The 15812-nt window shown below is 41.1% G+C and overlaps 1 protein-coding gene across 1 annotated transcript in view; it reads left to right on the forward strand.

Moving 5' to 3' along the window:
• Positions 1-11957, forward strand: part of GNB1 (G protein subunit beta 1) — a 35210-nt gene extending 23253 nt beyond the window's left edge. Inside the window, exons 3-12 of the mRNA XM_063417362.1 lie at positions 1166-1273; positions 1857-1895; positions 2518-2624; positions 3069-3132; positions 4826-4988; positions 5722-5788; positions 7231-7432; positions 8034-8250; positions 9809-9920; positions 10227-11957. Coding sequence (XP_063273432.1) covers positions 1217-1273; positions 1857-1895; positions 2518-2624; positions 3069-3132; positions 4826-4988; positions 5722-5788; positions 7231-7432; positions 8034-8250; positions 9809-9915 — 1023 coding nt within the window. The 5' untranslated portion in view covers positions 1166-1216 and the 3' untranslated portion in view covers positions 9916-9920; positions 10227-11957. The remainder of the gene's footprint in view (positions 1-1165; positions 1274-1856; positions 1896-2517; positions 2625-3068; positions 3133-4825; positions 4989-5721; positions 5789-7230; positions 7433-8033; positions 8251-9808; positions 9921-10226) is intronic.
• Positions 11958-15812: the final 3855 nt, after the last annotated feature.

Genomic DNA, 15812 nt, shown 5'->3' on the forward strand with positions numbered 1-15812 from the left:
ATTGGGACCAATTATCTTGTTCTGCAATAAAAGATAAAATTAATCAGCATGTTTATTCACCATCTTCCATTGCTGTCAAGCTGCAGAGATTTTAAAACAAAAAGTTTAGGAACAGCTGAGTTGGAGATGTGAAATGCTGGAAAAAAAATGCCAACAGTATCATTCTGGAGCAGAGACTTTTAAAGATAAGTTGTACATTTAATAGGAAATATCCATATGATTGTGATATTGGGAAACAGCCCAATAGTTGAGCAACTCTATAGGCAAAAGTTGAGGTTGTTTCAGTGGTTGTGATGTTTGACAGAGCCTCTGTTCTTGCTGGTCTGTAAAATATAAGTAATTTAGTGCCTATGGATACTGGGAGAACAGGCTTAGAGGGGAAAAGGGTCTGATGGCTGTGGTTTCCCAAACTCCTGCCCTCAACCCAGCAAAAAAAATCCCTGGTTTTATTCTGATAACATTTTAGTGTTACAGTCTGCTCTGGGATCTCAGACATTTGAGCAGTTATCAAATAAAACCCTGAGCATTTGTGAGTGATCTCCTTTTCTCCAGGTAGCAGGACAATATTTTCCATAACCATGATGTTGCAGACAGTTCTTAGAGCATTTTGCAGGTGCTGGTGTTGGTGTAAATCCTTTTTCTTTGCTGGGAGGATTCTTTATTGTGGTCTGAAGAGCTGCAGGGAAGTTCTGACTTCCCTGTCTAAAATTGGTGTTACCTGCTCACTCACTCTTGGTCAACTTGAATTTATACAAAAAATGAATCAGAAACACTCCAATGAAAAAAATGAAGAGTCCTGGAGGAGAGAAATAAGTCCAAATTCTGTTTCATTTCCTGTGGCTGGAAGCAAAGCACATCCATTTGTCACAATACCTTACCCTGAGGAGATTATAGACACATTTTCACCTGTACTCCCGTGTTTATAAATCACCCTGGCATTTTTTTTTCCAAGTTTGAAGTGGTTGAAAGGACTTGTAATTTCAAATTTTGACTTGTAATTTCAAATTTTGACTTGTAATTTCAAATTTTGACTTGTAATTTCAAATTTTGACTTGTAATTTCAAATTTTGACTTGTAATTTCAAATTTTGACTTGTAATTTCAAATTTTGACTTGTAATTTCAAATTTTGACTTGTAATTCTCCTGTTTCTGACCTGTCTTTCAGATTTCTGGTTGTTTCAGAGGTGGCAGTGGAGCTCACCTTTAGCACAGGAAAATGAGCGAGCTTGACCAGTTACGCCAGGAGGCCGAGCAGCTGAAAAACCAAATCAGAGTATGTATTGTGCCTCAGCACCAATAATTGTGTCTCGAGGAGGACAGAAATGATGCCTTAAATGTTTCCCCAATGTCAGAGTTAATGCAGAAAGGTCAGGCACATGTGACTGCTTTAGAAAATTACTTTTTGGTCTTTTAGATTGCTTAGAAAATAATAGTTACAGAAGCAATGCGGCAAAATTGCTGATCAAAATGAATGTTTACTGGAGCTAGAGCATAACTAAAATTTTAAAAACTGCTTAAAATAAGGTCAGTGATAAAGTCAGAGCTTTGTCCATAAGTTCATAAAAACCTCTGAGGCTGCACAGCCTCTCTGGACAAGCAGTTCCACTTCTTGGGTGTCTTTGTGGTGAAATTCGTGTTGCCTTTCTTCCAAAACAGGGGGAAATTTCCAATTTTAATGCACAATGTGTGCTGACAGCAGGCAGTGTATTATGGTAATGCTGCTGTTGGATGGGTCCACTCTGGGTGAAGGCAGAAATGTTTTCTGAACCTTGGTTCAGGGGGTTTAATCAGCTTGACAAAACACAGAAAGAAATGTACTGAATCCATCCAATTTCTTTAATTTCTTTCTCTTGCAGGATGCTAGAAAAGCATGTGCAGATGCCACCCTGGCTCAGGTGAGAATTTCAGAGTTTAACAGGAATTAAGAAAATCTGTCTCCTTTACAAAAAGAAAATGCTGTGTAAGAAGGTGACTGCAAGTGAATCTGGTTTTGCCTCCTGTAGCAGGTTTTTTTTTTTTAAATTTTGCCTTTGGGTGTTTTCTTCCAGAAATAAGCACATGTTTGTCCAGTTCCTGAGGGCAGAGGCCTTGAGCAGTGATTTCTTTGAGTGACTCAGGGCACATTTCTGCTGCTTAATGGAAAATAATGCTGTGCCCTGGAGCTGGGAGCAATATTGTTGTTACCCTGCTAATCAGAACCATAAGGCCTGCTGAGGTTAAACTGCTTCAATGTCTGCCACATTTATCTGTGCAGGAGGAGAAAACTCAGATCAAAGGTCTGAAATCCTAGAAGTCTAAGAAGATACGACCTAAACAAAACAATTTCTGGGAGTGTTTATAAATTCAATAGGCCACTTGCATTATGTGATAAAGACATGCTACTTAAAATGACATAACTTTCATGAATGGGCAGTTTAAAAAAAATCAGTTAATATTGAGAATGTGGGAACTGAGTATGAGATGTTAGCTCTGAACAGTGAAAAGGAAAACTCAGTGTGTGACACTCTCCTGTTTCAGATCACAGCCAATATCGACCCAGTGGGGAGAATCCAGATGCGCACTAGGAGAACACTGCGGGGACACCTGGCCAAAATTTATGCAATGCACTGGGGCACTGATTCCAGGTGGGTGCAAATGGGGGTCGTGTGGCTCCACTGCTCTCTGGAAAGTTGAGTGCACAGCCCTTGGGACCACGTGGAATTAATAATTCTGAGAGAACTTGGAAAACCCAGAGAAGTCAGAAACACTGAATGCCACAATTTTCCTCCATGTTTTTGTAATCCAAGTCTACATTTGATGCCAGAATCCCAGTCCTTGTCTACTTGCCTGAAAAATAAATTAGTGGTACCACATGAATGCTGAGGAACTGTGGAAATAGAGTAGATGCCATTATCAGTTGTCTTTTTTCCTTTTTTTTTTCTTTTCCTGTTAAGTACTGATTCATTTAAAGAGAAACTAAATGCCACTGGTACCAGCTGCTTTCATTCTCTTTTCTTCACAGTGTTCATCACAAAGGTGTTCCTTGGCTGCCCAAATAATTGTGTTTTTCCCTCCTATTTCCTTTCTAGGCTTCTAGTTAGTGCCTCCCAGGATGGCAAACTTATAATTTGGGACAGCTATACTACAAACAAGGTAAGGCCAGCTGATCCATTGCTGTGTAATTCAGTTTTTAATGCATCAGAGGGAAGGGTTGCCCATCATCATTTTTGGCTCTATTTCTTCCCTAGTCCTAAGTCCTAAATTTTGAATTTTCCAGAACAATGAAGTTGTGTGTAAAGAACACAGCAGTGCCTTCAGTGTGTGAAAACGTGCACAAAAAATGGGGAATAAGGAGAAATTTCCTTCTAAATAATATTTTGATACTGCAGGAAAGTGGTTTCCAGGGAGCAGGCAGTGATGAGCATCCTGCACAGAAGGGGCAGAGATTTCAGCATAGCCAGATGAATTTGTTGTCTGCAGTGAAGTCCTGACATGTTCTAATGAGTCATCACTCCCTGCCTGCAGTCACATGAGGCACTTCAGGACTACTTTTACTTTCATTTGATAGTGATTGATGTTTACTGATCGTGGCCACTGTTACAGGGCTGGCAACAATTCCCATGTAGCCCCTTGTGGTTAAGCTGACAGAGCTGCTTGTGCATGGAACTGCCTTTATTCCAAATAAATTTTCCTGACGTAGCTCCTCATGGCATTAAAATCAGTGTTACCAGTGCACTGGAGCAAGTGGCATCACTTTACTAAAAAGTTAATATAATGTGGTTTGCAAATTAAAAAATAAATCCTCTTCTTTTTACCTTCATCCTTTGACCCCAGCCTGCAGGTAAATGTCATTTAAATTATACTGTGACTACTGTGGGATGGTGAAATCATCACTGCATCCCATCATTTCTGTATTGATATCTTCAATTCTTACATCAATGCTAATAAATACATGCAATGTTCTTCTGGCAGTTCCAGCACACCCTGAATGTAACACAGTGTTGTCACCAATTTGATCTTTGCCTAATGATAAAATAAAATGGCTCAAAGTGAATATTCCAAATAATTCTGTGGTAGAAGGCTTCCAAAAATGAACTGGTTGTGGTTTTAGTACGGGGTTGGGGGATTTTTATCTGCTCTTCACTGCAGGATCGCTGATTCCTGGCTGTTCCTTTGCCTCTCATAAAATTTTTCCTTAAGAAATTTAGGCATGTTGTTAATATTGCGTGAAATATCACCATATGTCTGAGGGCACCAGCCCCTTCCTAAAGGCTTTACGAGCAAATTTAAGGGATGAACACAACGAGTTAACAAGATAGAACAGGTTTGGCTTCTATAATTATCTAAAAAAAAGTTCTTTGAGCACAGAATGACAAGGAAACATGGGGTAGTCATTTAAATGTGAAGCTTGATTGCTTGCAGTGGGCTTCCAAAGAAGGATTTAAATGGCAGTGGAAGCAGCGATTTCCTTACTTGTTCATTCACAGCAGCTAAGCCTGGAATTGGCAGTTTTGCTGACTGTGCTTGGAAGTCAATATTTTCCTGAACCTATAATAAACCAATAGTAATCAGAGCAGTGAAATGAAATAATTCATTTTAGACCAAAATCGCTGATGAAACTGGATTCAGGAAGAGCAAATCCGAGGTTTTATTACGTCACTACTCATTCTGACGAGCTTCATATGCAAGTTACCCTCAAAATAGTTCAATACTCAAACAGCTGCTTTATTCCTGCTCCTCTGCCAAAAACATGATGCCTGTCTTGAGAAACAGGTGAAAAACTTCTTTTTGGTGCATCACTGACTGCAGTTTTTGCAGCTGAAATCTGTGCCTGTCTCTGTTTCAGGTGCATGCAATTCCCCTGCGCTCCTCCTGGGTCATGACTTGTGCATATGCTCCCTCTGGGAATTACGTGGCTTGTGGTGGGCTCGACAACATCTGCTCCATTTATAACTTGAAAACTCGTGAAGGGAATGTCCGTGTCAGCCGTGAGCTCGCTGGGCACACAGGTGAGGGCTGCTCACAGCTACCTCAGCATCAAAACATCAAAAAAAAATCCTTTAAATGTAATTCCCTAATAATGATTTACTTCTTCCCTCTGGCAGGACCTTAGCTGCAGACTGCTTGGTTTTAAATGTTCTTAATGAGTTTCTCTGCTGTAAAATTGAACGAAAACTTATAGCTGGAAGTTGATGTTTTCATACTTTCTGCTGTAGTTTGAATTCTGTGTTTTGTGGGATGAAGGTGGTTGGTGATTCTGTGATCAGAGTGGTTCCACTGATGGTTTGGCAGATGGGATTTCAGGAAAAAAAGCTGCTTCAGAGCATTCAGATGAAATTCTTGGATGCCTCTGTTGGGAAACATCCAATGTCCATGCTCAGGTCTTTGTACTGTCCAGGAATGAAGTTGATTTTCCTCAGTGACTCTCTGATACAGATGAGGTCAGCAGCAGTGACACTGAGATCCACTTTCTCAGAAAGTTGAGTGTGTGCAGTGCAGGCTCTCTTGGAGTCCTTCCACACCTTTATCCCCCTTCCTCTGGTTGGCTCAGGGTGGTCTCCAAAGAGCCAAACCACATCCAAAACATTGCACTTCCCTATACAGAAATCATCTGTTGCATTTTAGACCTTTAGTATTTCTTGCTGCAGCTTCAGGAGAGGAGGAAGCAGCTTATTAACAAAGCAGTTTGTGTTTGGAGGGTAATCTCTGGCCTTATTTGTGCACCTTGTCCTCTGTTTCCAGGCTACTTGTCCTGCTGTCGTTTCCTGGATGATAATCAGATCGTCACCAGCTCTGGCGACACCACTTGGTAAGGGGGACACGGGGACAGCACTGTCAGGAAGGGCTTTTCTAACCCATTTCCTGTGCCTGGAGGGAGCTTTGTCCTTCACAAACTTCATCAACACCCACCAGACTGTGGTGATACTGCTCAAATGTCATTTTTGCTGGTTGTTTCAACTCTGTGAACTTGTTGTGCCCGTGTTCTGAAGAGCCTGACCTAATTCTGTGTTAAGATGTTCTGGGAATTTTTTTCTTAATGTAACTATTTGGCTTTCAGAAATAACTGTATTTAGACTAATGATTTTCCTCAGAACTCTTTTTGTATTCAGTATTTATTACTTTAAAAAGTCATGTTTGGGTATTTCTGATGCAGAATGCGGTTAATGTTGTTATTCAGAAGAGCTTCTAGAAAATACTCTCCAGTGGCAATAGCTGGGTTTTTTGGGAGAATGTAGGTGTGTATCTTCTTAAATACTGGCTTCTGAACTAAAAAAGGCCTCCTATCTTTTTTTTCATAGATTTTTCTTTTATATCTATTTCTTAAAAGCATTGCAGTTCTCCCAAGCAGCAGCACTTAGAGCAAAGGTTGTCTAATAAATACCTACACAATGCCAGTCCCTTTGAATTTATTAATTTTATCTTATTAATCCACTGATTCTGAGTAGATGTGGAATATACATGGGATTATAACCAAAAATGTTTCTGAGTATTTGTTGGTGTTTAGAGAACTCAAAAAACTATAACAAAATGAGAGGATTTGTAGAAATGATGCTCTTTGCAAGACAATCCAGGTGCTTCAGGAGTTCTGTAGTAATTCTGCAGCTGTCCTTGGCATCACCTCAGTTCAGCCAAGCCTCAAAGGACTTTATCAAAGTACAGGCATCTCCCCTTTGCCTGGTTTGAACCTGCTGCTGATGGCTCTGGTTTGCTGAGAAATGACAGAAGTTAAAAATCCCAACTTCCTAAAATGTTTAGACCTCTTCTTAAGGAGGTGATAGTGTTCTTTCATCCTTTTATACTCTTAATTATCACTGTAGTAGTGATTTGGATGACTTGCAGCTTTAAGATCAGACATAATTCACAAAGTTACTCATCCTCTGTGAGTTTATAAAAATGAGAAGTGCTGGCTCAGCTTTTGCTGTAGCCTTACCACTGCTGCTTTAAATGAAGCTGTGGTAGTACTGGATAAGAGCCATGGCAGAGAACTTTGGGATGAGCAGCCCTCAGTGCCACTCATCAGGTTTTTTCCACTGTTTTTCAATTTAAAACACTCTAATGTTTAAAATTAAGGATGCCTTTAAGGCCTTCTCTGCACAATTAAACTGCAACAGCCAAATAGTTCAACCAAAAATATTTGCTTCTATTGTCAGTATCAGTGTTGTTAATACTTTGAATTTTACTTCAGCTTTGATAGAAAGACCTTATGAAGGAGCACAAACTTATTTTTGCCTCTTTAATTATTCTCTCCAGTGCTCTCTGGGACATAGAAACTGGTCAGCAGACAACCACATTTACTGGGCACACTGGAGACGTGATGAGTTTGTCCCTTGCCCCCGACGCGCGGTGTTTTGTTTCTGGTGCCTGCGACGCCTCTGCCAAACTGTGGGACGTCAGAGAAGGAATGTGCCGGCAAACCTTCACCGGCCACGAGTCGGACATCAACGCCATCTGTGTACGTACCTGCTGCATCCAGCTTTTTTCTCTGCCCTCAGCTCATGAAGGGTTTTCAGGGGGTTTTAAATAAGTTTGTAGAGGTGGGAGGATTTCCTGATCCTTGCGGTGAATGGAAACGGGGTGTTCGTTCATGAATTTCTTCATGAATTTCTTCACTGGGTTTTCCCGGTGTCACAGTGGACATGGAAAGAACCACACGAGGACACGCTGGTGAGCGAAGCAGGAAAAAAGGGGCGAGTTTATTTACAAAACTCAGTTTTATACATTTCCTATGGGGCCTGTGGATTGGAGGATGGAATTCCACCTCTCGATCCACATTGGTCAAGCTAATTGTCAATCACCTTTCTCATCCCACCTAGAAATAGGTAAACAATGAAGGACAGTTAGCAAAACGTGGCCAGTGTTTATAGTAGAAAGTGTGATAAGGTGAAATTTCTGACTCCAATATAAAGAACATTACAGAAGGCTTAGAAAAGTCTTCAAAACCAAGGTGACATCCGGGTGTGGAGAGGTGCAGCCCTCTGTTTGCTGTGCTCTGGTGTGATGCAGAGCCATCAAATCTAAACCCCTTTGTTTGTTTTTTTTCCTCCCTCATGAAGTTCTTCCCCAATGGCAACGCCTTTGCCACGGGCTCGGACGACGCCACGTGCCGGCTCTTCGACCTGCGGGCTGACCAGGAGCTGATGGTTTATTCCCACGACAACATCATCTGTGGCATCACCTCTGTAGCATTTTCCAAGAGTGGCCGCCTGCTCCTAGCTGGGTATGACGACTTCAACTGCAACGTGTGGGACACGCTGAAAGCTGATAGAGCAGGTAAAGGGATATTGGGAATTCTGGGGGGGGTTTTATTGGAGTCTTCACCCCTGGAGATGTCCAGGGAATGTCTGGATGTGCTCTGGGCAGGGTGACAAGCTGGGCACCAGCCACAGGCTGGACTCGATGGCCTTGGTGGCCTTTGCCAACCTCTGAGTGTGTGAATTGAGCCTCATGCACTGAGATCTGTCAGCACAACTTCAGAGCTCTCTGAAAACTTCAGGCTGTGGTGGTACAAATCCATTGGAGTCCTGCTCAAGGATGGGAGAACAGGAGGATTGCCATTAAAAACAAGGCCTTGGGGTGGAGGGATATTCTTTTTTAGACTGTGTGGCTTTGTTTATGCATTAACTATTCAAAGCAATTCAACATTAATGTTGCTATTTATACACAAGAATTTTTTTTCCTGGTGTTTGTAGCAGTAGTTGTAGAGACAACCAGCAAAACAACAGAGACTGTGGAGTTTATCTTTTGAGGAAACAGTCATGACATTCACGGTCCAAAGATGAAGAGAATTTAACTTCAGTTCTTTAAAATGAAAACTTTTGTTGGAAAAAAGGTATAAATTAGGCCACAAATGCTTCATTACTCTCATCAGAATAGATGAGAAAAATCTTCTGCATATTGAAATGTTCCAAGGCTTCAGATTGCCAGGCAGATTTGATACTTTTTATATTAAATACCTCTGTATCTTCTGATACTGGCACTTCTGTGTTAAACCCCTTTGTGGCTGTGTGTTCAGTACAAGTATTTAAGACTTGTTGGTGCTGATTTTGTTTTACCAAATTGCAGCACTCCCTATTGCTGGTGGGGGAATGAGGAGAGTCCTGTGAGCACTCTAATTCATGTAGAAAGATTAATTTCAAGTCCATCAAGAATATCTTGGCTCAGTGCTGTGGACTGGAAAGCTTGAACATAATTAGGTTTCCTTTTTACCTCCTTGAAACTGTTAAATTAAAGGGGATAGAGGAAAATGTTGTCTCCCTTAATTTTTCTGTTTAGTGTCTCAATTCTTTCTTTTAATGGTGCTATAATTGAATTGTATTAGATCTCCATATTGACAAATAGATTGTATGGAGGAGCCTGTCTTGTGAATGTAGTAGGAGAAAATTGGATGAAAAACACTTTAGATTCATAACATAATTCACCTGAACTTCCGGTTTGAACAGAAAATTCTTTACAAATGTAAAAAATCTGTAAAATTTACCTGGTCTTTATCACCATGGTGAGGAGCAAAAGCTGTGCAGTGCATGGTTGTAGTGACACTGTCAGGATCTTCAGAGCTGTCACTTCACAGATCGTGGGAGACCAGTAAGGGTCACAGGATGGGAACACACGAGGAAAATTTTGGATTTTACTGAATGACCCCGTTGAGAACCCACCCAGCCCTGTCCTGAGTCTGTGCTTGCAAAACCAAAGGCATTTAAAAATTCCAGCCACGCTTGTTGAGGGTTTTTGACTCCAGAGCTTGGCTAATCCAAACGTGCTGTGGTGTAACACGAACAGCCAGAAAATCACCCAAACAGTGCAATTTATTTCTTACATTTCTCATTTCTAGGTGTCCTTGCTGGTCACGATAACCGTGTCAGCTGCTTAGGTGTGACTGATGATGGCATGGCAGTGGCAACAGGGTCATGGGACAGCTTCCTCAAGATCTGGAACTGAAGCAGGTGAGTCCCCACCTCATCGAGGCTCCTTGGGGTGCAGAATTTTGGCAGCATTGCTGTTCCTTGGTGCTGATTCAGGTCAGGAAAGCAGTGAGGAGCAAACCCAATCAGCTGGGGGCTTTCCATTATTTTAATGTATGCACTGACATTTTCTGCTGGCCTGTTTTTGACTGCTTTCTTTGCTGTGGGGGGTTTTAAATAAATAAAAGTCCTTGGGGAAGGGGGGACAGTGCCTGGGTGTGTCAGTGGTGGGGACAGCAGATTTTGCAGTTTCTCAAAGTGCAACTCTTTGATGTTTCTGTGTGCCAGAAGAGCAGCGGACTCCACGACTGGAAGAAGTTCCCAACGGTTGAAAATTAAAAACGATAGCATATCCAATCCAACCATACTAACTTGGACCCCCATCCTCCCCAACTTCAAAGGGCAAGATCTTTTCCGTCTCCTGTTGCTGAAATGAAGAGCACAATTACCTTTCCAAGAAGAATTTCTGTGTTGTAAGCAAAATGAAATTGTGCATTCCTTTTGGGACCATTTTTTTTGTCTTGAGAATTTAAAAAACAAATGAAACACTATCATAAAAAGCATGACCAGAAAATAAACTTGAGCATAATTGTGAAACAGTTAGCTTTCACTGTAGTTTCCAAGTTGAAGTTAAGGACTTTATCTCACACACTTGCAAATTTTAAAGTCATGTTTGTAGCAGGATTTTTTTCAAGTTTCCTTTTTAAATACATTTCCTTATGTATTTAATTGAGCAAAACAAGGGAGTCCTAGCCCAGAGCACCTGGGGGTTGTTAACGCTGTAAATTTAGTCCCTAATTTTTTTTATTTTTATTTTCTAGTATCACAGATAATTGTTGCACAAAACTTGGCATATATAGGATAATGTTAAGCAGTAAGGTAACCAAGCACATGCTGTAAAAGGTAATGAATGCTTGTTTAAAGAATCCTTTCACCTTTTATGGATTACAAATGCAATCCTTGGTCCCTCCTGCCCCCCCTTTTTCACCACACTGATTTTTTTAATCTGTTTTGGTTTGTCCACTTGGAAGGGCAGTTTATATATCCTAACACTATCCTATAAGTCTCAACAACCAGGAATCTCTGTTTTCAAAAGAGACCTATCCTACACTTGGGTATTGAGTCAATTCTTTGTGTATGAAATGATGTACAAATCAATGTTTTGAAAATAATGATCTTGAACTTTCTAAGTTAAACAGAAAAAAAAAAACCTTTTTTGATTGTTTGCCATATTGGGTGGGTTTACTCTTAGAATCGCATGCTGTAGAAATGCTAAAAAGTGCATATTGGACTAAGTCCTTAGATGTTTTTTCTTTGAAGAAATAACCTGTTTAAAAACTGTAACCATTGTCGCTGTATTCATTTATTGTTGCTACTCTGTGCATAAATCTATGAAGAACTCCAGTACAAAGCTATGCACGTTTTGGAGTAGCGTGATAAGTCACTTTTTTTTTTTTAAAAAAAAAGAAAAAAAAAAGAAACAGCCTGTTCAAACAATCGCTGTCAAAGATTCTGGGGTGTGGGAGGAGGGAACCTAGACCATCTTCTTTATAAATCAGTTCCTCACAGCCAGTTCCTCTTGCAGGATGAGTCCTTTGCATCTGATCAGAGTCATTTTTGTAATGAGCAGATTTTCCTGGCTTTCTTTTCAAATAAAATGTTAAAAGCAGCAGTGTTTGGACAGCAGATTGTTCTGTTAAACTTTCCTATCTTCTCACTGTATCCAGAAATGCTCCTTCCTAGCAGCAGTAGTAGCTTTTCTCCATTTTGTTTTTTCTGCAACATTCTGTACAAAAATGTGCTGTAATTGTGCGTTAGGCCTGGATTTGGCATAAAAGATGAGTTCCCTCTTACTCTCTTTCATGAAACTACTCTGTAGAGCTTTCTCCACGCCCTGTATCCCTCTTCACCTTTTGTATTTAATTTTAAAGTCAGTGTACTTCAAGAAAGCTGGATGCAAGATAGATACTATATTAAAATGTAATGTTATTTAAGATGTAATAAAGCAGTTTGACATGAGTTTGGACTGATCTGTTTTGCAGCTTCTTGTTCAACATGGAGAACATCTGAGTCATGAAATGAACACACAGGAGGAGGGAATGCTGTCCCCAGAGAAATGGTTTGGTGTTTTTAAATGGTTCTTTGGGCAGAGCTCTAAATTCAAAGAGCCAATAAAGTTCATGAGGTGCACATCACAAAAACACTTTGTGCTATAGGAGTGGAGCACCTGAAATAGGAAATCAAAGCAAAATGCTGAGTAACTTCTTTTAAAACTTTTGTGTCCTTTAATAGGAAGAGAATTGAGTGGAACATCTTTGTGTTCCTGCCATGTGAGGATCTGTTGGCAGGGTAAGAAGTCATTTTCATGCTCAGTAAGAACAAAGTCTCCACAGGCAGAATTATCTAAAAATTTTAAAATATATATATTTTATATCCAGAGAAGCAGATCCCTGAAATGAGGTGTTAAAAAGCAGTTGGTTCAACAATTTGGTTTAGGTTTGCTTGAGGGTTTTGTGGTTTTAGTGGTTGAAGTCCCATCTCTTGTTGTGACCCAAACAAAAATGAATTTTCCCTCATTTCACATCAACCAAGAGAAATTCCAAGGCCATGGCTTGGTCTCATACCAAACATGGAAATTCTCAGCCTCAGTGGAGAGGTTTTTAAAAGCTGGGAATATGGAAAATACAATTATGACATTGCTTAACCAGCAGCCATCACCTAACTGTGAGCACTGGGGTTGGTAAGTAGCCCATGGCTAGAAATGCTTAAATTTGGGAATTCAGATTTGGTGGTTTCCAATTCCAAATGCTGTAGCTGTGCGGTGTCCACTCCCATGGAATATTTTTATTCCAAAGGATGTTTCATGTGTGACTCTGGTCTGTAATAAAATCAATGATCTGTCTTAACCTTCCATAATCTCAATCCATGTGTTAAATTTCTGTGTCCTGCCTGTGCTGGCAACAAAACACCTGCCAGGACTTCCTGTGTCAGGAGGCTGATGTGCAGCTCCTTGGGATTTATTTGAAATGCAAACAGTTGCAGTTGCCTCTTACTGCTAATATTTTTGTGTTAAATATGAAATTGTATTTGATTTAAACATCTGTTTAAATTGGGTGTTTGGTTATTCAGAGAGCTGCTGCTGGAGGAAAATGAGTGTGCAGAGGGAGCAGCTCTGAACTCTTGAGTCTGGGCCAAAACTTTGAGTTTTGAATGATTTTAATTTTAGTATAAACTCAAAATTATTTATGTAATCTTACCTACAAGCTCCTCCTGTGGGCTTTGAAAAGATTCTGAGTTGGAGATGGGTGTGGGATGTGGTTCCAAAGAGCAGATTCCCCCAGCTGCTGGTGACTTTCAGGTGCTCATTTCTTATTTCTGGTTCAGATTCCATGACCTGAGAACACAAATCTGTGAGAATGGGATTGGAATCCTCTCACGGAGTTTCAGGGAAGTGGTGAAGGAAGAAACTTCTTAATCCCACGACCTTGAGTTAAGACCTTTAGCATTTTCTGTGCCCCTCAAGGCCTTTAATTTCTTCATGAATTAAATAAAAGATCTGAAGTTCTACTACCAGCAGAAAAAAAAAATTGAGTTGGGCATTCTGCCTTTTGACCATGAAGTCCCCTGGAGTGTTTTAAATCAGCTGTGAAACACACTTAAAATGACTGACTGAATCATGCCCTATAGGAGCTAAAAATAGAATAATCTGGTTTCTGGGAAGTGGCAGAGTAAATAAAGAATAATAAAACCTGTCACTCGTGCTGAGCTCTGTGCGCCTTGGTCTGCAGCAAGGCAGGATCCTGTGTGCTTTTATGATTAACACTTCTTAGTGTAGGTGTAACCAAGAATTCAGATTGGAGGGGAGAGAAGAAAAGAAGATGAACAGGTTCTAACAGCAGCTGGCTGTTTTTGCACGGTGCTGTTCTCCTTTTCTTCCCTTCATGTAATTTCTGAGTCTGCCCCTGCTTTAACCATCAGGCTACTCAACAATGAGTTGGTCTTCTTATATTGCATCCAACACGTAAAAATTCTCCTGAACTCTGTGGAAAGTTGAATTTGTTCTGTTTTGGGGTTGTAAGAGGAGAAATGAACCCCCAGATTCCAGTTTCCCTCTAGCAGAACAAGGATGCCTGGTGCATTCCCTGGCCCTGCTGCCCTCCCTCCCTCAGATGTGCCCTTTCCTTGCTGATTTACACAGCATTTCTTTGGTCCATTTAACCTGAGGAGTTAAAAAATTCTCTCTATTCTGCTCGATCTCCTTTTCTTTCCCTGACCACTCCTGTCCTCAGTGCCCTTCTGAGCCCGAGCTGCTGCTGAATGGAAATTCCTCATCCTCCCCTGGGGCTGGGAGAAGGAGGGCTCTGAGCCCGACCTGCCTGGCTGCTGATCCAGCCTAAAGTTAAACCCTCTCTGCAGGAAATGCTGCCGGGACAATCCGAATTTCCTGGCAGGGGATGGAACGTGACTGGCACATTCCTGGCCTGGCCACAGGAGCTGGACTCTGCCTCTGTAACCTGCTCTGTACCTCTGTTACAGACAAGGGAGGAATTTTTTTCCTGTAGCCCTCACTCTGTGGGTTAAATCAATTCAGTGGAAGCAGGAAAGCTTCAAATATTGATTGGTTTTGAGGTCCCAGATCAGGAGTTTGCTGTTTCCTTTTGGTAATCTGGGTTTATTCAAAGTTCATTAAAGGAAAGCCAAGTTGAATCATTCTGAGACTGCTCAGCTTTTTCTTCTTATATCAATACTAAAGAGTCTCCAATGGGTATTTTTAAATAAGAGATAGTAACTGCATCAGTAAAATTATCCGGTATTTCACTTAGCTGGGCAAATCAGAAGCCAGAAATGTGAATAAAAATGGAGTGAACTTCTCTTTGTTTAGAGAGCTGGCTGCTCCAAACTCACCCTTTAGGAATACAGCCCTGCTCAATACTCATTCAAGTAATTCCTGGCTTGACCCAAGACAATTTTGTCATAAAATAGAACAAAGAGAATCTTCCTGCTTTAATTATTCATAAACCATTTGCTGTGGCTGAGTGCAGCGAGATGTGATTGACCTTGCGAGGGAATCATCTGGGGAGCTGGGAAGTGCAAAATGAAAAGTTTATTTGATGTAACAGATTTTTAAATGGCAAATAGATGAGGGAGGGGAAAGTCTGTTAAAAAGGGTGGGGAAAAAAAAAAAAAAAAGTCTGTTTAGAAGGCACTGAAGATGGGAAAATGCTGAGTTCCCAGGAACGTTGTGCAGAAGCACAAACAGCACAGCTCCATCTGGTGGTACAAAGGACACGAAAGGGGTGCTCCGTGCAGGGAAAAATGAGTGTGACAGAGCAGCCCGTGCTGGTTTGGCTGCAGTCCGTGTCCCTGCACTGGACCCCTCCTGCCTGCGTCTCCAGGGCCCACTGAACGTGTTCAGATTTTTCCATGAGGCCTTACAAACAAAAACAAGCTTTTCCCAGTGTTGACTTTCAGAGGGATTTTCTTTCCCAGTGTTTTATGTAAAAACCTCAGCTGGTGAAGATGGAGAGGTTAAAAATGAGGCAGAGCTGATTGGAGCAGGAGCTCGTGGACAATTTGAAATCCAAGTCTTATTTAGAAAAGATTTCCTGCATTTCTCTGCAGCCCCTCTCCCCCAGTACTGCTGAACTCCCTCTCACATTTTTTGCCACGCTCTGTCACAGCCCTGATGAGAATCCCTGCTCTTTTCAGCCTCTCCTTTAGGTAAGAATGGGGATCTGGAGTTGCTAATTAAAATATTTTGATTGGCAGGGTGCTCGTGCTGATCTCAGCCTCGTGCCCTGTGCTGTAGCAGGGAAGTCCCTCTGCAGTGGAAATTCGGATTTTGCTGTCACACACACTCCTGCTGCACCTCAG

This window comes from Prinia subflava, chromosome 21, assembly GCF_021018805.1.
Source record: "Prinia subflava isolate CZ2003 ecotype Zambia chromosome 21, Cam_Psub_1.2, whole genome shotgun sequence".
NCBI classification, from domain to species: domain Eukaryota; kingdom Metazoa; phylum Chordata; class Aves; order Passeriformes; family Cisticolidae; genus Prinia; species Prinia subflava.